This window comes from Haplochromis burtoni, unplaced genomic scaffold, assembly GCF_018398535.1.
Source record: "Haplochromis burtoni strain Fernald_Lab_line unplaced genomic scaffold, NCSU_Asbu1 Contig_120, whole genome shotgun sequence".
Taxonomy (NCBI): Eukaryota; Metazoa; Chordata; class Actinopteri; order Cichliformes; family Cichlidae; genus Haplochromis; species Haplochromis burtoni.
In genome coordinates, this window is record NW_024582481.1 from 855961 (window position 1) to 878466 (window position 22506).

The 22506-nt window shown below is 39.9% G+C and overlaps 2 protein-coding genes across 3 annotated transcripts; both read left to right on the forward strand.

The window, feature by feature from the left end:
• Nucleotides 1-4337: 4337 nt before the first annotated feature.
• sp8b (sp8 transcription factor b) lies at nucleotides 4338-7477 on the forward strand. 2 transcript variants are annotated; one of them, XM_005934728.3, is made up of 2 exons: nucleotides 4338-4499; nucleotides 4977-7477. In XM_005934728.3, the coding sequence occupies exons 1-2, from the start codon at nucleotides 4479-4481 to the stop codon at nucleotides 6312-6314; spliced, it is 1359 nt and encodes a 452-aa protein (XP_005934790.1). In that variant the 5' UTR covers nucleotides 4338-4478; the 3' UTR covers nucleotides 6315-7477. The 2 variants fall into 2 exon arrangements, with proteins under 2 accessions (XP_005934790.1, XP_005934791.1); XM_005934729.3 differs by having other exon boundaries at nucleotides 4474-4782.
• Nucleotides 7478-13460: 5983 nt separating this feature from the next.
• macc1 (MET transcriptional regulator MACC1) lies at nucleotides 13461-19694 on the forward strand. Its single transcript, XM_005934730.3, has 5 exons — nucleotides 13461-13606; nucleotides 15086-15208; nucleotides 15297-17344; nucleotides 17969-18157; nucleotides 18244-19694. The coding sequence occupies exons 2-5, from the start codon at nucleotides 15094-15096 to the stop codon at nucleotides 18445-18447; spliced, it is 2556 nt and encodes an 851-aa protein (XP_005934792.1). The 5' UTR covers nucleotides 13461-13606; nucleotides 15086-15093; the 3' UTR covers nucleotides 18448-19694.
• Nucleotides 19695-22506: the final 2812 nt, after the last annotated feature.

The following is a 22506-nucleotide window of genomic DNA, read 5'->3' on the forward strand; positions in this document are numbered from 1 at the left end:
TTAATATAGGGAGACAAATTATTCCCATCCAAATTACCATTTACATGGTTTCCATGTAAACCATCAACATGGCAACTGTGAACAAAGAAGCCACTGCCAGGGGTTGTCAGATATAAAAAGCAACTTTATATTAAAGCTTTTAAACAGCTCGGAGAGTGCGGCAGACTGATTCATGATTTTAATTCATTTGAATAGGATAAATATATAAAATCTGACCCGCTAGAAGTGATGAACGGCTCCTCGTTTGAATTTTTTCTTTCAGCCAGACCGAACTTGAAAGGCAGCAGAAAGTTTTTGGTGGCTTTGTCCATTCATCCCAAGAGGAACCAGAGGCTGCCGTCCTGCCAGACAAAGCCAGGAACAGCTGGCTGATCGATACCCGACAAAGGCTCAGAGGTTAGAGCAGTCAAAAGATTGTTAACTAGCCATTTTATTTGCCAGACATTTATATCATTGTTTATGGTTCAGCGCACCCCTTCAGTATGGGCCATGATGCACACCTGTGCTTGGAACTGTCTCAGGGTCTCTTCAGCCACTTTTCATGACCTAGTGGGCACAGGAAAAAACAAGATAGATAGATAGATAGATAGATAGATAGATAGATAGATAGATAGATAGATAGATAGATAGATATGATAGATAGATAGATAGATAGATAGATAGATAGATAGATAGATAGATAGATAGATAGATAGATAGATAGATAGATAGATAGATAGAGGTTCTGTATAAATGTAGATAAATATGTTTGTGAAGCTGAGAGCATGCACCGATGGCAATGTATTGTCTGGGATTGGACTGTTAGTGCGCATTCCTGCAAATGCATGTGTATATTTGTGTGAATAACAGTGTTGGTGCAGCATGCACTCCAGCCGGTAACACATGGCTTTGCTGCCACCACTCTGGCTCGTGTTGTGAGTGCCCCTGCAGGCTGGCAGAGAGGGGAGACCCTCTCTGTGGCTCACCCAGGCGGAGAGGGGCTTCCTGCACATCTTTTGTCACACCATTTGGGCTCTTGTGTCTGTGGCTGCCCTGCTCCTCCGGACCCACTTGGCAGCCACTGTGCAGACGGACATCTGCTCTTTCCAACCTCCCGGTGAATAGAGAAAACAACCAACAGACCCTGCTGTCTTACTCTATGCTCTATGCTCTCTGCACCTTTGCTAAGCAATCCATTTACACAGTGCGCTCTATCTATCTTTTAAAATATATACATATATTGTATATATTTTTATTTTTGTTTTCCTGATTAATTAATCTATTTTTAATAATAATAATAATAATAACCACAGTAATAAGACTATACGCTGTCTTAGCCACACTGCTCTCCTAATTGCTGGTGAGCCACAAGTGATTATGCTTTTCTCAAAAAAAAAATCCTTAATACCACTGCGGTCAGATTATTGAGCTGCTTTGTAAACCTTCACATTAAAGTACACTTCTGCATCTATGGCCTGACTCCCTTTTCCCGGTTCTCTAAGCAGAGCGATTCTGGAGCACGCAATATTGAACACACTTTGTTCATGCTCAGCGGCCCAGAATAACTCGGTCATTATGGTGGCGAAAGGGACAGGTTTTGAGTTTGATTTCATGATGGTAATATAGCCCATGTGTGTCGAAGAAGAAAGCCTTCAATGGGGACATCTGTTCAATGCGGCTTACTGTTACAGCCGTGCGATAGGAACAACCTGTGCGCACCATATGAACCGGGACCGACCCTCTCACTCTTACTGAACGCAACAGGCAACAAAAGATTTTTTCCCTTCTTTTTGTGGAGAAGAAGTGACCTAAGAATACATTAGATCGTTTGGGTTTAATATCTCTCCAGCCTCTGTGGCTTCAGGAACTAGATGCTTTAGTCGGGGAGTTATCACACTGACCTCTGACATCTGTCTTGCTGGTATGATCACTGGGTAATTTGTCAGCAGAGGCCAACACGTCCCCTGTCCATAATTTGCAGTGCAAATGCGCAAAAATCGCCCAGTATAATACATGAGCATTATTTTGAGAATAAGAAAGGAGGAAACCGATCATCTCACTCACGGGGTTCAACTGTTTTACAAATATAAACGTGAATTACACATACATATAATATGCGTCCGGGTACATGAGAGGTAAACGTGTAGGGGCAGTGGTTGTTTTTTTTTCCCTCTCAAAGTTATTGCTAATTGAATTGCCAGTGAAACATTTATTTGGCAAGGTCCACAATCTCACCGGCAGCGGTGGATGTTGTGTTTTCTCTGCTGAGAGCGAAACGTGGAGGGTCAATCAATGCACTGCAGAGCGGAGAAGCACGGTATGTAGGTTTTATTTCTCCTCGTCACATTTTATTCGCCTCGACCACGATCACACAATATTCGGATGATTTTTTTTCTCTAAAGCTGGTGTGATTGGTTAGGTTGAGGGAGATAAAAAAAAAATAATAGTAATAATAATGAATGACCAAACCCCCCTGATACGGCTAATGTGTTACCTCCAACGTCCAATTAGTTAAGATGTCTGCATTTGATATTTTTTAATCGCTACTTTCATATAAATTAACGATTAGAATAAATATTTTTACGTGTTATTTATCGCCACACATGTCGCCAGGAATATTAATTAACGATTTTCGCCTTCAATGTGAGAAAAAGCATTAACACAACTTAAACCTGGGATAGATGTTACGCGTAATAAGTTACAGAAATATGGCCGAATTACCTCTAAATGTTGGCAAAGCTTGGCAACTAAATAACACTCTGTGGGATTATTAAGTAAGACGCAACATATGTACATTTTGCTGATATACGAGGTGAAGCAACATCATGAATAATTGTAACAATTTTAAATCCTTCTTTAAAAAAAGAAGAAGAAAAAACACTTAAAAATAAATCCAAAAAAAAGAAAAAGCTGTTGTCCAATCCTAGAAACACAAGAATTAATCAGGGAGTCCATCTATCACACTGTGTAATAAAGGAAGCGACATGGGTTAGGCAGATGATTTGATGAATAATCCCTGGTCGTTTTAATTAACTTTTCCCTGTCCTGTAATGACCAAGCTGGTCAACAGACCCGGTCAATAAGCATGTTAATATCAAACAAATAAAACTGAGGATGATTAAAAACCTCCTGCGTTATTAAATTTGAAATTCAAATGAAATTTATGCTTCCCGTGCACACTGCATGCTAATAGCTCCAACAGAGAGTCCAGGGTTCAACACACATTTTCCCTACAGGTTCTTATTATGTAACATGAGCTTCCTGTATAGATTTTTACAAAATGTCAGCGGGTAAAGTAATGAACCTATTCAGTGCAACCTGCGTTATTTTACGCACGGAGCGCCATGGCTTACTTTAATAAATAATTTAAATTAACTACAATACAGAAATTCTCAGTATCTCCTAAAATAAATCTACAATTCTGTTTTAGTTGTTAATAGAAAGGCAGCAGACTTTCTGAAGTCAGGATCCCCACAGGTCTTTATTTTAAACTAACACAGCCATGATAAAATGAACCATCCCTCCCGTGAACGATGTGCAGTTTTAATCAAAACTGTCAAGATAATTGAACACAATTACAGTAAATGCGAAAGTTGGAGACGATCTAATAGAGGTCCGAGGCCAGAACAATGCACCCTTTATATCTTCTGTAATAGTTTGTGTATATTAACTCTTAAGAAGTTAAAACATGTTGAATCCCGCGGGGGCTAAATTGCACTAGAGTGCACGGTAATTGTCTGATATGAGAAAGATGGAGAAAACTGTGGAGAGGTCCTTGTAAAACAAGCACTTAAAGCTGCAGTGAAATCTGTAAAACACAGACCGAGGACAGAGTGAAGTCGGTCAACTTTTACGCACAAGTACATTTGCGGGAAAAGAAAAAGCAGAAAACTTTTTTTTTAAGCTTGCGCTTCAGAACGCGAAAGGCTTCTGAAAAATGGAAAAGAAAGAGGAGTTTGAACGCACTTGGTCTACTACATCGCGGTGTTTGTTGCCTCTTGGTGGAGGCGGCGGAGGCGATGGCGAATAATTTGCCAAGCTTTTTATTTACTACGCAGCATCCCACATCGCCAGACACGGGTCATCATTCCTCCTTCTTTAAATTTATGGAATGTGATGTTCTGTAAAAATTTCAGTAAGTGGCCCCCTAATACCTCCTTCCCAATTCACTCTCATTTAACTTTACCTTCCTTCCGCTGTCTTTTATTATGGAGGGGGCGGTGGGGTGGATGAGGGAGGGGAGGTGGGAGGGTGGCGGTGGGGGAGTGGAGAGCTGTCTGAGGCGCTCTATTGATGACCTCACGGTAGTATGTGGCAGTGCGACGGGACGAAGCCGCTGATTGGTCGCCCGTGTCACAGCGGCACTTCAAAGCCGGAGAGGAGCCTACAATTGTGGAAGAATGGGCGGAACACATCATTGTATTGCACACCTCTAAAAAAACAGTGCTCTGATTCATAAATATAAAAAGATCCTCTGAGGAGGGCTGTGTTTTTGTGTGATGGCAACTTCACTTCTAGGGGTGAGTCTAAAGGACTTTCTTACTGGTTTAATTAGTTCTTGTCATTGTCCTGCGGAGGGGGATTAAACTTACATCGGTCGCAAAGTAGCAGCAAAGCCAGTGCGTTGGTTATATTTCCAGCAAGCGGTTTGTATGATAAAGACGAGGCTCTGTAAACTGCATATAGGCTGAGTTTGGCGGTCATCGGCGCTCAAAACACGCATGTTTTCCCTGCTGTCCCGTTTGGCATGCATTTGTAAGCGCCGTCTGACGCATTTCACTTGTCTACTTTCTGTTCATCCAGGTAGGAAATCAAGATAATCTTCTCTGTTGATTACCAAAACTTAAACAAAAATACAGCTTATTAGTCGTCTGCTGAAAAACAGGGAAACTGTTTCTACTTGAACGCTATTTCCCGATCCGAAAAGAATGCATGAAAATGCCTGTAATTAATCTGTGGAACTTGTAAGTCGCTTACATATTTTCTTGTCCTTTCAGGAGGAGCCGAGGTTAGGATCGACTCCTTTAGCCATGTTAGCTGCAACATGTAACAAAATAGGGAGTCCGAGCCCTTCACCGTCGACAATTTCGGATAACTCCTCGTCATTTGGAAAAGGTTTCCACCCGTGGAAAAGAGCCGCTGCGAGTAGCTGCAGTCTCGGATCCGGCCTGCCCGGTTTCGGGGTATCGCGTAATGGATCTGGCATCTCGGACTCTTTTGGCACCAACAGCTCCACCGGATCCAGTGCCTTTTCCCTCACGTCCGGTACCTCGTCTAGTTCACACTTTGGAAACGATTATTCGGTTTTCCAAGCGTCCGTGTCGAGCAGCTCTCAAGAGTCCAGCCACCAGCCGGTCTTCATCTCAAAAGTGCACACCTCAGTGGACAGTTTGCAGGGCATCTATCCGAGGATGAGCGTTGCGCATCCTTACGAGTCCTGGTTCAAATCGTCTCATCCCGGGATCCCCACGGGAGACGTTGGTACCACCGGAGCCTCTGCATGGTGGGATGTGGGAGCGGGATGGATTGACGTTCAGAACCCTAACGGAGCAGCAATACAGACGTCCTTACATTCCGGTGGACTCCAGACCTCCTTGCACTCTCCCCTGGGCGGATATAACTCTGATTACTCGAGTTTAAGTCACTCTGCTTTCAGTACAAGTCCATCTCCACACCTGTTGACAACCGGCCAACACCTGATGGACGGTTTCAAGCCGGTGTTATCCTCTTATCCCGACACAAGCCCCTCTCCTTTAACCGGGGCAGGAGGGACTATGCTCTCCGGGGGTCCACCTGCGTCTTTAGCGGGGTCTCCGAGGTCATCTGCCCGGCGGTACTCGGGAAGAGCCACCTGCGACTGTCCAAACTGCCAGGAGGCGGAGAGACTGGGACCGGCGGGCGCCAGCCTCCGGAGGAAAGGTCTCCACAGCTGTCACATTCCAGGCTGTGGGAAGGTTTACGGGAAAACCTCGCACCTAAAGGCGCATTTGAGGTGGCACACAGGCGAGAGGCCGTTTGTGTGCAACTGGCTCTTTTGCGGAAAAAGGTTCACTCGCTCCGACGAGCTCCAGCGACATTTACGCACACACACAGGGGAGAAGCGATTCGCTTGTCCGGTGTGCAACAAGAGATTTATGCGTAGCGATCACCTGAGTAAACACGTAAAAACTCACAGCGCCGGGGGATCTGCCGGCTCTGGCTCCGGGGGCAGCGGAGGGAAGAGGGGGAGTGATACCGACAGCGAGCACAGTGCACCGGGAAGCCCTCCATGCCATTCCCCAGACCTGTTGCACCCACCTGAGTCTGCCCAGGGAGTAGGCATGAACGGGCTCTAAAAAAAAACTGCCCCAGTGAAGTGAAAACTGTAAAACAGCAAAGTGTCGTGATGGAATTGTCCGAGAGGACATGAAAGTGGACATACTTTGGTGCATCATCATTGTCATTTAATGAGAAAATCGGCCTCTATGTTTCTTTGACTCTTTCCAAGTGCTTAAGACGTCCAATTGAATAATTTCATAGCCGTGCCATCAGAAACTTCTCATCTGCGGTGTGAAAGTGTAGTCAAGTCCTTGTGTGACACACTGTGGGAGGGCACGATCAAAACTTTTTATTTTACTTACTGTTTTTCTTTTGCAGCCCGATCCTGAATACGCCTGATGTTTTATTTGTCCGGTATAAGACGCGAAAGACAGAAAACACTGCTGTCAAAATTGTAGGGCCTGAAAAAGTTGAGCAACTGCTATCATGCATATTGTTGAAAACCAAACACTGGCACTTTATTATCGAGCAGGGGAAACTGTTGCTGTCAATGTGGATGGACTGCTCGATAGGAACAAATACCTGTAGAGTATGGCGGTGAGACACGGGAGTGATGATCCCATTAAATAAAGTGATAAAGGAAGAGCAGGTTTATATATATATAGATATATATATATATATATATATAGATATATATAGATATATATATAGATATATATATATCACTGCTATTCTCTTCGCAGCCTACACTATGCGCCAACTTTATCACTAGGCCTGTTGAGGTTACTTAGACTTCGCTGCAAAATGTGTTGTATATAATTACAAATGTAGGTTAGAATAATTACAGCCCAGTGTAAAGGTGAGCAATGTATTTGTCCAGGAGACGATTTTGTATAGGTATTTCTAGCTGTATATGGACTCTAGTAAATATTTGAAAATATACGGAAATGTACTTGGATTTTCTTTGATATGATATAAAATGTATTGTGGGGAGTTATATTTAACCACGACTTTTTCTTGTATTTAGGGATCTATCATTAGGCGCACTTCGAATTTATTTGTAAAGTTTTGAAATCATTTACTGTTTACCCACTCGTTTAATTTAAGTAAGCATGTTGTAAAGTGATTTTAATTTTACAATGATATTTTTTTCTTTCTCTCTCTCTCTCTCTCTCCTTCTCTCTCTTACTCCGAGAATGGCTTTTTATGTGAGCCACTCAATAAAGTCAGTATGAAATCAGAAGCACCTGATCGACTCAGTTTGTCGGATTGCTGAGTCATTAAAAAAATGTAAACGCCTAAAAGAAACTCATAAATTACACTTTGCCTTCATGTTACATTACAAGTCCGTGTGTTTGCTATTAATGTGAAAAACTGTTGAGTTTCGTGATCTCCGTAACGGCCTCCAGCAACACCAGGCCCTTGCTCGCATCTTAATTTAAATTTCAATAATAAAATGTAACAATTATTAAGAAACGGGGAGAAAATTCAGTGTTATTTAAAAAAAAAATCTATTTAGCTTGAAATAAGTCATTATCGTTTAAAAAAATCTGTTAAGCAGAAAAATTCAGCCTCTTAACTTTTCTGAGGACGCGGCTTTACCATTAAACCACGGTTTATGATGAGTTAATTTGCGTATAGTAAATACTCGCAGCAACACACTGTAATTAGCATTTTTATTTTGTATTTATCACTACTATTCTTCTTTGTTTCATTCTTTATTTCCATCCAAATCTCCAGTTTATTTTCATCCTCAGGTTTTTCCTTCTCACTGGTCATTCTTAAAACACTCGTTTTTCTTCCGTTTTTGTAAATGTTACTAATAAATGCACAGCAGGTTGAGTGCCTACGTTATTTATTTTTGTGTGTAAACATTTAGATCGTCTAATGAGGACAGCGCGCGTTCTTCTGCGGAAAGTTTAGTTTCCCTTCAGGCTGGACTTAATTTGACCTCATTTCAAGTCAGAAAATTACTTAAAATCAAGATTCGAAGCAAAAGCACAAGAAATCTGTGGACTTTTCCATTCAGATGTGCTCATTTACTTAACTTGCCTAACACAGAGACTTTTATTTCGTTTAGTTGAACATCGTATTTCATGTCATTACAGCTGAAAATAGAGACCGTCTGTCTGTCTTTTTCTTTTTTCTCTTTCTGGTTTCTGGGTTTAAGGCGTCAAATCTTAAGAGCCGATTGTAACATACAGAGTGCGCACTGACGTAACATTTCCCATCTTCTAAACTGTTTTACAAAAAATAAAAAGTGATGCGTAGGGAAACTAATATAATAAAAACTGAATTATTCTGAGTTTTTTTTTTCCTTCGGATCTCTGAGAAACAGCTTAATCTCTAAACTTCAGAAAGGAGGCTTTGAATTTAAAGCTCTGTAGCGCCATCCAGCGCTATTCTGCTCAACCGACAGTATTTAAAGACCAGCCCTGGATCATCCTGATCAGATTTAAAGCTCGGATTTCTTTTCACTTCGTAGAAAGCATATTGCGATGCCTTAAGCAATTCTGATATATAATCATATCTGATATTAAAGCATGGTTACATTTATAATTGTTGATGCCAGACCTGATTAAAAGTTTAGCCTCTGATTTCAGCTAATCGTCTAATAATGGAATATGCGCTTTTGTAAGTTTACCCACCTCGTCCTCGTGAAGTGTTACTGAATCTTCAGACAAAGTTTTGACTCGGACAGTTGTAAGACTCCTAAACATACTTTGTACTTGTAAACAAGGTTAAAGTGATCATTAAAAAAATAAAGTTCTTACACTCACAGCTGCTCCGTTTAGCAGTACATGAGGAAAGATCGTCAGAGTGACTGGATATTTTCTGGGTACATCAAGCTCACAGTCTCCAGGTGTTTTGCTGACATGATCTGAAAAAGACTCACAATAGCAAACAGACTCAGTTTCATCTGCTTTTCAATATTATTTTTAAATACTTCCACACTCATTTGCACATTTTCATACAAATAAAGTTGCTCTACTGTGGTCCAAGGATGAAAGAAAAATGAAACAGAGGAGTGCACAAATGATTGACTAAACATATCCTGCTTTTACTGAGTTCATGAATCCCCAAAGTGCTTTGGCATGTGGGATTTGAATATAGAGATATTACAGCACTTACACAGCTTTAACCAAAGATTTTGTAGCTGATTTATATGTAGCTGGTCTGCTTAATAAATGTTTAGGCAGTCAAATTTCCCTTTAAGCATAAAATGTAGAACATTTTTTGTTTGTTTTTTAAATTCTGGCTCATTTAGGGTGAAAAGACTTCATGATTCAAATAAAGTAAACCTAAAACTGAGTTTTAAAAAAATAATATCATAATAATAACTAATTTTTAATTAGTTCAGCATTGTATTTGTGGCTTACCATATTACTGCAAGTTAAGTTTATAAAGTGATGCATCTTCATTTTTTTTTATTAAAATCGTTTTAAACATTTCAGTCAGAACACAACAGGCTTGTAGTTTTAAAAGCCGCCTCCAAAATAATCTAACCAGCCAAAAAGTGATCAGTTAATATGAGAGACTCATCTCAGCCAAACGTTTCAGTGCACCACTCCGTGTTGTCATACCATTAGCACCTTACTAGACTGTTGTTGCATCGCGTGGTCCTCAGAGGAACGTCCCACCGCTGGCCTCATTTGAATTAAGCTGGCCACAGGAAGTGCACGCATGCCAGGATGAAGAGGATGGGCCTGCCAACTGTGGATGAAGGCCACAATAACAGCTATGGTCAGAGCACACAGTGTGTTGGCAGCCAGGTTTATCGTTAATCCGGTTACCTAGAAAACAGGAAAGAAATAATATTATGCCAATGATGCTAAAAATTAGCATCGATTTATGATTTTAGGGTTGTTTAATGAATCTAAAGCCAAGATAGATAGATAGATCGATAGATAGATAGATAGATAGATAGATAGATAGATAGATAGACAGATAGATAGATAGATAGATAGATAGATAGATAGATAGATAGATAGATAGATAGATAGATAGATAGATAGATAGATAGATAGATAGATAGATAGATAGATAGATAGATAGATAGATAGAGAAATGAGTGAATGAGAAATAATATTTTATCTGTAAGGTAAATTTCTGTTTTCCAGAAACAGACAAAAGTATGTACAACTTTAGAGAAATAGGAATGATCACCTATAGTACAGACAAGGTTCTTGATTTGACGTTTTTCATTTCTACTTAATGAACATTTGAGCCGTAAGTGAGATCTGAGCCACAACCCTCCATTTTTTCTTGTAATCAAATGGCGAAACTTCCATAAAAAACTTAACCAAAGCTTCGTCTTTACTGTCATTGGACAGCAATTACTGGCTTTTAAAAAAAATGCCAGATTGGAACTCATGTACCTTTTCAAATCTGTTACTCCCTGTATTTCAATACTTCATGCTTGAAAATAATTTATTTAGCTTTATTTTTCTCTTACAACCACTATTTACCTAAACCTTGAAAATCACAGATTTGTGTTTCATATAATCTCATCAGAGCAGTTTTGGATCATTAAAACCATCAACATACAAACAACTTTACCCAACTTCATTGTTTGAAACAACACACGCTGGCACACCAGTTGTACGGTAGAGAAATGGCTCCATCAAGTGGCACGATATTGTAAACATTAGACATCCACTTTAATTCGGATTTCTAAACTCAAGTATCTTAAATTAACCGTGTCACACAATCAAGCTAAATAAAGCTTGTATTCCAAATGAAAAGATTCTTGAGAAACTACAGATTGTAAAATGCCCAGTGAAGACCTTTGCAGGCAGTGTACAGACTTTTTCGTCCATATATTTTGGACAATTATTAATTTTTTTGCCAAAAAGCCCCAGATGCGATTGAACGGCAGTCTTTGCGTTTTAATTCAAGGGGTTTTAAGTATTGCTGTTTAGGAACCGCAGCTATTTCTGTACACAATCCTCAATTTTAACAGGCTTAAAAATAATTGGACTATTGACTGACAAGCATGCAGCTCAAACCTGTTTCCTGATTTCATCACAGATTGAGCAGATAAAAGATCTGGAGTTGATTCCTGTTGAACCTGTATTTTGTATCTTTTCACTGGAGCTCTTAATAGAGTGTGCAAAGAGATGTTGGTGATAGTGAAAAAGACAATAATTAGATTGAAAAAACAAAGTAAACCAACCCGATTGGCAGCCGAAACTTTAGGAGGGGCCAAATCAACAATCATACAACAAAGGAATGCACTGGCCAGCTCAACAACATCAAAAGGCCTGAAAGACCAAAGAAGACAACAAAATTGCACAACTTCCCAACATCCAAGTTAAGAACAAGAAGGTAGGAGTGCCACTGTCAAGGTCTCTACATTTACATTAATACCTTTATTAATGTAAATACCAAGAGTTAACAACATGATGCAAGCCACTGGTTACACTGAAGAACAAGAAAGCCTCAAAGTGAAAACAAACAAACAAAAAACATAAATATATTGTACAACATACATCCATCTGTTTTCTTCCACTTGTCTAATTCAGGGTTGCCCATTCCAGCTACCATAGGACAAGACGTGTGGTACACTCTGGACAGGTCACCAAGTTAATCTGTGCAAAGTTTTTTTGTTTTGTGTAGACAGACAACTATTCACACCGATGGGCAGTTTTGAGTCACCAATTAACCTTTGGACCATGAGAGAAATCTGGATTACCCAGAGGGGACCCACGCAAACAAAGGGAGAACATACCAACTCCACACAGCTCGATGGTGGAGTCTTCTTGCTCTAAGGCAACGGTGCTAACTGCTGTGCCACCATGCTGCCCACTATTGTACAATGTACCATTTTTGGTTTTGGTTTTTTTAAATAAAGGATTTTTTTTTTCATATTAATTTCATTTTTTCAATTTTTCATATTAATTTAGGTGGAACATCTACAACCATTCTAAGAACAGATAATGTACCAGCAGGAGAAAAAAAAAACAACTTTGCACAGATTAACTTCCAAGATTAACTTCATATGTAGAAGAAAAGGAGCTTCTCATGATGACAAGCACACCACACTGTCTGTCAAACATGGTGGAGGCAGTGTTATTGTGTGGCAAGGGCAAGTAAGGCTGCTGGTGGAACCAGGTCACTAATGTTTATTGATGATGTGAGTCCTGATAAAGCAGCAGAATGAAGGGTACAGGTCTATATTCTCTTCTTACAGTCTGCCAAATCCTGCAAAAACCAATTAGACAGGGCTTTACAGTGCAAATGGATAATGGCCCAAAGCATAATGCAAAAGCAACCCCCATCAGACACACACAGAACAGGATATATGCAGGAGAATGCACTACATTTCAGTAAAATAGAAACAAGAATATAACTAACAGGTTTGCAAATGTTTGCTACTTAGACCTATACACTCTGTATCAGCAGATGATTATTACCCACAGCGAAATCCAAGCTACAGCAACCAAAGGCCGTTTCTGTTTTTTACTTCCAGTGTCATAATCTACTCAAGAGTGCTTATTGCATTCCTGGAGAATTGCTTGAGGATGAAAGGGCTTACATCAGAGACCACAGGCCAGTCGAACAGTTCTGAAGGAACATTTCAGCTTTAGCAGGATATTCAGTAACAACAACAATAACAGCCGGAAGATTCCTCAAGTTGTAACTTACATACACGTCTACTACCGAGCTCTGCCCTTGTCTTTTTTTTATATGAGCGCTAAATCATCAGTGTAAGTTACACTGTAACTTATCCTTAAGTTTGTGCTAACGATTAAGCTCCTTTTATGTTGTTACTCGAAATGCAGCGATAAAATGCCACAGTGAAAACCATGAAAAAACAGCAAACACATTCAGTAAACTGAGAAGCAAGAGAAATGGTAGGTTTTTCTGTTGTTTTTGGCTTAACTATACACTGCGTGACTTTCACGCGTTGCAACCATGTACAAATAATATATATATAATATATATATATAAATATATAAAACCAGTTATGCTTCTTCAGGCTGTGTAAATTAACCTTATTTCATGTCGGTGCACCACCCTGTCTAATATGTTTTTGCAACCCCTATAGCACTTATCAGTCAAGTCACACTTACATCGAAACCACGAGTATCGCTCAGTTTCATGCGTGCATAAACACTGTGTTGCATTGTGGATATTGTAGGCACTGTCTACCTAAGGCCACTCCTCCTCCGGGATTCCGGTAATAATTTAAACTTCCAGTCCCAAAATGCTTAGTGGCCAAAGGCAAATAGACTAAGAAGAAGCTGTGACGTGAGGAGGTCGGGGTTCTCGTTTTCACGCCCTAAAAAGCAGCGCTGATGATACTGGATTGACCTCTTTTCTAGCCAAAGAGCTGAAGGAAATCTACAAACATCTCGTGCTGACGGTTAGATCAAACTTTGATTTCTTTGTCTCGTATCTAATAGTTTTTCGTCTTGGTGTTAATATTAGGAGCACTCAGATGAACAGCCGAGGCGTTAGACTTTATGACTTTGTCGCTACTCAGTGAAGTCTACACCTGTTCAGGTGCGAAAATGGCAGTGACGCGTGTCTTGATGTTGTAGATGTGTTTAGAGAAGCTGGAGCTGAGGGACTTTGTGTTAAAGTGTTTCTGATCGGATTGTGAATGAATCAAAGATTTGCTTGATAGTGTTTTCATCAGATCAGAGGGAGAAAAATAATGTTCGCGTGAATTTAATTGGAGCTGTTTGCTCAGCCTCGAATAATAATGGAAAGGAAATGCAATGCAGATCAAGTAAAGCCACCGTGCAGTGTTTCTTCGGAAAATACACGGTCTGTAGTACAATAGGACTGGACTTTGATCATAGGAAGAAGCTCTTTGTGAAGTGACTAGTGTGTCATAGGCTTGACAAGACCAACCTGTTTTTGTGCACTGGTGTAAGAAACCACATTATTAATGACTGACTCACTGTGACAACTATTGAATGGGTAGTGTCATTTTACGCAAACAAGTAACAAACTGAAGAGTTCAGACAGTTTGGAGCAGCTTTCTGTAACAGACTGAAGCTCCGCCGAAACCCTGGGGCCCATTCTGCCTGACGAAACACCTGTGAGACAGAACAAAGCTGTAGTTTTACTTTTATTGTGAAGGTTGTTGCCACCTGTCACAACACTTTCAAATTCATCTAGATTTATAGATATTTGTAGGGCTGCCACTTGCTTTTATATTAAATCCAAACTGGAAGTAAAATAATGGTATCCCATTAATAAAGTCTTAATAGTGGGGTAATATTGTGGAAATAAAGAGACAGTAGCTACATAATACAATTTAATTAGCGTTTAATTACCAAGTTAGAGTTTGAGATCAAGCATGGTTTTCAGCAGAATTATATTAGACAGAAATGTGTATAATGGGATAATAACTAGATGTAATAATGTGGAAACAAGTGCCAAGAACATTTTAATTCCAAATATTTACACAGAAATTATAATTTTCTTGCACAGAGGTTATATTTTTTTTAACAGTACCATACTCTTTTTAACTGTCTTTGCCTTACAGCAAACATTTGCTTTTGTTATTAAGCTGTTATTTACATTTCAGTCTAATATCATCCAGCTAAAAGCATCCTTTAATACCAAGGTATTTCTTAGTTATTATCTTCATAATTAAATTGTATAGCTTGATTATTATATCCTTAGTTCCAGATTATTTCTTGTTTTGTTTGAAAAAAAAAAGCAAATATTCAAATGTTTATAAATATTTCGCTTTAGTAGTGGCTTAATTGTCATCTGATTGCTGTTCATTTTCTGATGATCAGCTGATTTGTACTGGGATTCCTATTATATTGTTTGAGGAGTAATGTAATTACGCCCCAAAATAATGAATCCATGTTTATGTTTACAGATGAAAATATGGCAGCTGAAAGAACCAGGTCCTTCCGTCGTGTTGGGAGTCTCATGCGGAGTAAATCCGAGGGCACCCTGATTGATCTGACTGACAGCGCCCCACCCAGCAATAACTTGAATGGTAAAAAGCTCAGTTTCAAGCTTAAGTGACCCGTGCTTTGAATTTGAACATGTGGTAATAATGTTAACCCCCATCTCGATTTTCACAGGTGGGCTCGTGTCAGGACAGACACAAAACTCTAACTGGACATTTTTGCAGTCAAACGTTTCACTTTCATCTCCGACTAAAAATCCTTTTTGGAACAAGATATCTGCATCAAACCCTTTCTTAGAAGATATTGTACACATCGGCACAGACAAGCATAGTTTTGACTCATCAGATTTACATGAAGACCATAAAGGGCATCAGTACACAAGTAACGACGATGCCATCAGCACTTCTTCCGATGAAGGCAACGTGAGCAACTTTCTGGAGAGCAGACAGAACATCAGCAACAAGTCTGGGAGATGGAGGAGTACTTCACACATCATGGATGATATAGAAAGAAAGGTGCCAAGACAGGAGAACACCTTCGCACCTCCCGTGCCGGTGCTGAGTCCAGATTTTGAGTGGCTAAAGAATGACAGAGAGGCCTATAAAATGGCTTGGCTGAGCCATAGGCAGCTAACACGCTCATGCCTGGACCTGAATGTGATTAGCCAGAGCCCTGGATGGGCTCAGACCCAGGCCACTAACTTTCAAGTTATCTGCAAGATTGGCCACGCTGGTGGCTCAGTACAGTTACCGGAGTCAGGAATTACCATCCATATACCAGAAGGACATGTTCCTCCTGGAGAAGTCCAGGAAGTTACACTCAAAGCAGTGCTAAATCCTCCCCCTGGACTCAACAACAACTACATGACAACCATGAGTCCCCTTGTTGAGGTGGTTCTCAGCAACATCAACACAAAGGAAACTTTGTCCCTGGAGATGAAACTGTCAGGAGAGGTGAAGAGTGATGATTCAAGTCAGGTGATGACCACTTTATACGGGCTGGTGTCCAACAAAAGAACAGGCCCTTACAACAGATTGAATGACTGTTACGTTCACAAGAATACGATGCAGTTGAAGCTCCAGGATCTGAAGACACACTTTTTTGTGATTGCAGTTGCAGAGGCCTCTGCACTGCAGTCCCCTGCTACATCAGTCTGGGATTACCTTGACCGCAAAATCACTGTCGCAGTTTATGGTCCCAGATACATCCACCCATCATTTAAGATCGTGATAGTTGTCTGTTGCCATGAGGACGTTCCACCAAAGCTCCCGTTTTCTGATATCTGCAGAGGCAACAAATACCTGCCTCCTGTTGTGCTGCAACTTTGGGGAAAACATCGCTTTAAACCAGACAAGCTCAGCAACCTTCATGTTGAAGTCGGTATTACTGACTCGATGTTTAAAATCAAAGCTGAAGACAAACTGAAAGAAGTGAGAGAAAGTCAGCTGAAAATAGGGACAGTTTTGCATCTGCCCATTGCATTATCTAGTTCTGGTAATGCAGACATGACCCCTTTTAAACTAGATTTACAAGTGAAGGAATCAAACAGTTCAGCTATTGCAGATTTTCAGGTGCCTTCCCCTCCTGCTGCACCCATCAGATCAGAAAAGCGAGCGACCAGACAGATAGAAAGGCCGGTCAAAATGATAAAACCTATTCCCATCACTGAGGAATGTCATTCAAATTTACCAGAATTCACAGACAGGCCCGTGAACTTGCAGTGCTACGGTGTGGCCCTAAAGTCTGTCTTTCGTCAGCCACGTGTAGAATATCTCCTGGAGTACTTCAAGGGTGACACGGTGGCTCTCCTTTCCAGAAATCCAGTTAAGTCTGTGGGAAACTCAAAAGTCAAAGAGTGGTATATCGGATTCCTCCGAGGGAAGACTGGTTTGATTCACTGCAAAAACATCAAACTCATAACTAGGGACCAGGTGATGGACTTCTATGACATTGAAGTGACCACAGAAGTCCTTCTGGAGAACATGACGAAGCCCTTTAAGAAACTTACTTACATGTACTCTGCCATCCAGACACTGGTCACCGAGCACATTACCAGCTGGAGATGTTTTGCAGATGCTTTAGGGTATAGCAAGCTGCCTCAGGATGCACTCATACGGAGGCATGCTGAAACTGAGCCCGATAAAGTGGCGTGCATTCTGGAGAAGCTGAAGGAAGACTGCCACACTGTGAGGGGCAGGAAGTTTCTGCATGAACTCATCGTTGTAAGTACAGGAAGTAAATAGTGGCCTTGTTTTTGGTCCATTTTCATTATGCTTGCAACATGCTAGGTTCATCCCGATGTCACGTTCCCCAGTGTCAGGTTAGCAGCTATAGTGGCTGCCTAATACTCATGCTGCCTTATCTTAGATCAATGCTGAGAGTGTTCGTGTTTTTCCTCTGGTCTATAATACAGTTTATAATATATGTTTGTTTTTTTTGTCTTTGTATGTTGACTAATCTTTGAGTTACTAGCTATAAAGACTTTTCTTCTCTTTAACGTCATGAACTAGCAGGCAAAAAAATACACCAGAAATTTGCATTTAAGTCCCATTTCCAGAAAAATGTGACCTAATTACAAAAAAAATCCACAAACCTCATTTGATGTTGGAACTATTTTCTTTCTAAAAACTACAGACTTCACACTGTGAAAAAGTAAGCATGGATCTACCTGACCTGGAACTACATCCCCCTCCGCTCACCTGAGCAACATTAGGTCGCTGCAGGCTTCCTTTAGCTGACAGCTTTGGGATGAACTATTCCTTTAAAATCCCCTCTGCTTTGCCTCACACTGTATTCTCTAATTGCTTTCATTATAGCTAATTTGTATTTTTAATATGGTTGTCAAGGGCCTGCTGAGGATGGATTCAGCGAGTCTTGTTGCCCAGGTCATACAGAACACTGTCATTCTGTCCACCGCCGTGGAACTGGGAATTCGATGGCGGGAGCTCGCTGAGAAAATGGGAAAGTTCTCAAGCACACAAATAGCTAAGCATGAAGCACCACATCGAGGGAAGAACGGTGAAGTCGGTCCCCAGGTCAGTTAAATGTTTTGTTTTAGGAAAGTTATTCGAAGTTTCACATCTGACAATTAAAAAAAGAATAACGATGTGTTCTGTTTCAGTCAATGTGGAAGCCTGCCTATGACTTTCTGTACTCCTGGAGTCTTCGCTATGGAGATAGCTACAAGGACCTAATCCAGGATCTGCACCTGGCCCTGGACAAAATGAAAAACCCTGCCACGAGACATTGGAGGCACCTGACCGGTGTGCTCGTCACAGTGAACTGCCTCGATGTCTTTCGAGCCTCTGCTTACCCAAAAGCCTAAACCTCCTCTTCCAGCAATCAAAACATCTTTTGTTACAAGGTGGTGAGGTTAGAATGATCATGTTACATATCTTTTCTGGTTGTCTTGTGGCTTTGCTTACTTTGTCTCGATGTTCATTTTCTGCACAGAGCATTAGAACTCACACAGCTACATGCATTATATATTAGAACAGCTAGCACACTGTTGAGAAAAATATGAGAAAATTAAAGTGTGATGTCTGTTATAGTGAAATGCCACATGTCGTTAAAGTTCATTTTCCTTCTGTCAAATCTCCATGAGGTTAGCCAACTACCATCAGGTGTCCTGGGTATTAACAATGCTCCTGATGTGTAATTATTTGTCAGATAAAAGATAAAAGCTGCTCATGAGTCAGTTAAAACAACTAAATAAAAGCAGAATGAGTCCAGAGGCACTCTGTTGGTTAAAATTATTTACAAAAAATAATAATACAGTTACACAAATCCATCCTCTATCGTCGATATGCGAAAAGGGTTTTTTGTTTTTTCCTCCAACTATGTCATCTTCCTATAACTTTTCTATAAATGTTTCCAAAATTCTAACCAGCAGAGTGCCTCAGGACTCCTTCTGCTTTATTTGTTTGTCTTTTTATTCCATTGCCTTTCAGTCGAAAGGTAATTTTACACAAATTTGTATTATTAAAAATATATTCCCAATACATGTGCTGTTTCTACACCTTTCAAGACGCTTCCACCAACAGTTTTTGCATAGTTATTGTAACCAATAATTGGTGAGTTCTCTGAAACAGGATCCACAGCAAGGCTCCTCTAAGTGTTTGTATCAGTGGAGTTTAAAAAAAGTTTAAGGCTTTTCTGTAATATAATGTAAAGGAGCTGCATGAAACCGATAAATGTGAACACTGTTGCAAAAAAAAGAAAAGAAAGAAATCTAGGGTTGCATTTCTGAGTCCGTGAATGAAGTGTTAGGTCTGCGTGCTGAAAATAAAAACGCACGACCAAAGTCAAAGTACCCTGATGGCAGTAAATAAACTGTTAAGGAGCTACTATAATGTAACTTAAACTGTTGTTTTCTTAAATATTAGTGCTATTTTTCTAATGTAATGTAATATTTTAGACATGCACAAAAACAGTACTTTTATAATGTATACATTATAATTGCAGTGTGTTCATGATTCATACTGTAATGTTGGGTTTTTTTGTCAAATGGAGAGTGGTGCCATGTACAGTACACACTGCCTTCAGTCTTTGATACCACGTTGTATGTAAAAAGAAAAAAGAAAAAAAGAAAGAAGAATAAGATGTGAATAAATATAAAAAATATAAATCTATTGTGATCATCTTTTGTTTTAATATACAGGTACAGAACTCCGATGATTGCATCATAACAGTAAGGTCTTTGTGCATCCCAGTGATGAAAATAGACAGACAGATAAAGATAGATATTTTAACAATATTTGAATACTTCAAAGCTTATATGTGTCTCCTGTTTTTCCAGTTTTAATGAAGTCAAACGACACATCTTGTGTGTCAGTGTTTTCCATTGATCTTCCCTTGCTGTTTGCTTTTACCTGTTTGTTTAAGCTAGTTTCAGTCGAAAGCATTATGTGCCAGTTCTCAGTTAAACAGAGAGCAGAGAACGCTGAATTGACTTTCCTTTTGCTCACTGATTACAGTGCGGGAAAAGTAAATCAAGACAGGAAAGTGGTATCAGGCAGCAAAGTGAAGTGCTGAGGTGATTGTATAAGATGCAACAATGCTTTTTCTAAGGACTGATAAACCTGCATAATATTAATTTAGCAGGACAAATGTTACAGGTAACATTAGGAACAAAAGACACAAATATCTATTGCAGACAATCACAAGGCAGCAACTCAATGCATTTCAACATTTAGACATGGTCAAGATGACCTGCTGAAGTTCAAACTGAGCACCAGAATGGGGAAGAAAGATGATTTAAGAGACTTTTAATGTAGCATGGTAGTTAGCATCTATGAAAGCACAACATAGAAGCAGATGGGCTACCGTAGAAGACGCTGTCAGCTAAAAACAAGAAACTATGGCTACACAAGGGGTCACTAAAACTGGACAATAGAAGACTGAAAAAATGTTGCCTGGTCTCATGAGTCCGAGTTTTTGATGAGGTCAAATAACAAAGCACCATCCTTTTATGACCACAATGTTCTCATCTTTTGATGGCTGCTTCCAGATGGATAACCATATCTTGCCACATCTCAAAGCAAAGATCATCTCAAACTGGCTTCTTCAACACAACCATGAGCTCACTGTTTTCAACTAGACTCCACAATCACCATCACGGATGTGCAGCTGACAGATCTGCAGGAACTGTGTAATGCTATCATGTCAATATGGACCCAAATCTCTGAGGAATGTTTCCAGCAGCTTATTGAATCTGTGGCACAAAGAATTACGGCACCTCTGATGGTGAAAAGTGAAACCACACAGCCTACTTTTTGTATGCATCAGATTATTTTTCATAGTAACACCACACAAGCCTTATCCCCCATTTTCAGTAGTGCTACCACTTCATAGAAAAGAAGCTTTTTCTTTAAGATTAATCAAACTTTGTTTCTTCTAAAAAAAGAAAAAAACATTCATTCAGGTCAAATCACCAAGACAGTGGGACAGTGAGGAAATCAAAACTCACAGCATATTTGAAAAACAGTCAAATTCTTCATAGAAAAACACTCAAATTATCCCCAGAGACAAGAATGGCCCCAGATAGAACTAAAGGTTTAGTAACACATTTTAAATTTGACATGCTTATTTTGAGAAGACCAGAATATTGGATCCCCACGGCTATTTTTAAAGCGCTGCTCTGTGCACACTTCATCCTTCATTAGGAAATGGGACAAGTTCCCTGTTTTAGTCATAATAACCACTGGTAGGTCCAGAGAAATGATTTCTCTGTGAGATTATCTCCACGATCCTTGGGTTCAAGCATTCGATCCTTTTAAAAAAGCAATAATGTGAGCTATAATGAAACATTTGTAATTAAATATCCATAAACATACTAGTTATTGACTAATGTGATGTGTTCAGGACACAGAATGACTCATCCAATTAATATAGGAAGTAGATGCATTCAGAGTGTACCAATTACAAATGAGCCCTATGAACTTAAACAGGGCTAAAAATATGCAAAACTGTGAAATAATATAGTGGTTTAGTCTTTATTATATACACACATATATATATTGGATAACAAATGCTTTTTATAGACATTTTTTAGTCATTTAATAGTGAAGGATGTGCTTCAGATTTGGTGTCTCAACAGGACATGTTGTAAAGTCTGTGCTGATTCTATCACAGTGAAGTGATTCAACAATTAAAGTGTTCCAGTTTGAAAATGGACTGTGTGTTTTCGAGTCCCTGTTTTTTAGGTGCGCTGAGGCGTTAAACTTTGAAGCTAACACGATGTGACCACTTTTGTTTTGGGAGTCTTTTATAGCAGCAGTGTGACAGTGCAGATAACAGTTTATAGCATTCAAATCGATGCACGTCAGAGTCTTTTTCTTATGTTTGCAAACTAGCTCATACTTCTCCTATGAATTAACTGCAGGCCGACAATAAAACTACAGTTTATGATCCATAAAATGAGACTTTGTTCCAGTAATTTGCCCCGATCATTCACACCGTCTTCTGCTTTGTTTCACTCAAAACTCAGAGCCCACAGGAGCTACTAAGTGCTTCTCATTAGATATCAGCACATCAAGAAGTCTTTGTCACTGACACCCCGGCCAAAACTCTGTGCAAAGTCCTGCCCATAAGTCAGAACATTTTCAACTGTGTCAAGGAAGACGGTGTTAAGCTCCTTGGAGTTGTAGTTGAGAACAAAATGAGACACTGAAAATGTTCCCACACTTGTACCAACTGCACCCCTTAAAACTTTAAGCTCTCATCATCAATCTAAGCACAGGGGAGGCTTGTTCTGCTACGTTCAGGTTATGTTTGTACAGCACACATTCATATATTTCCTCTCATTTCACTAGAGCCAAAGCCCACTGCAGATTTTAACCCTGTTCATCATTGCAGTGATGAGCATGAGATCCCACAAGCAACG

What these genes read in the sequence shown, in the direction of transcription:
- sp8b (XM_005934728.3), top strand. Translation starts at nt 4,479, where the DNA reads ATGGCAACTTCACTTCTAGGG. An exon ending in TGGCAACTTCACTTCTAGGG is followed by an intron (nt 4,500 to 4,976) that starts GTGAGTCTAAAG and finishes TTGTCCTTTCAG; the next exon opens with GAGGAGCCGAGGTTAGGATC.
- macc1 (XM_005934730.3), top strand. Translation starts at nt 15,094, where the DNA reads ATGGCAGCTGAAAGAACCAGGTCCTTCCGTCGTGTTGGGAGTCTCATG. An exon ending in ACCCAGCAATAACTTGAATG is followed by an intron (nt 15,209 to 15,296) that starts GTAAAAAGCTCA and finishes CGATTTTCACAG; the next exon opens with GTGGGCTCGTGTCAGGACAG. An exon ending in ACGGTGAAGTCGGTCCCCAG is followed by an intron (nt 18,158 to 18,243) that starts GTCAGTTAAATG and finishes GTTCTGTTTCAG; the next exon opens with TCAATGTGGAAGCCTGCCTA.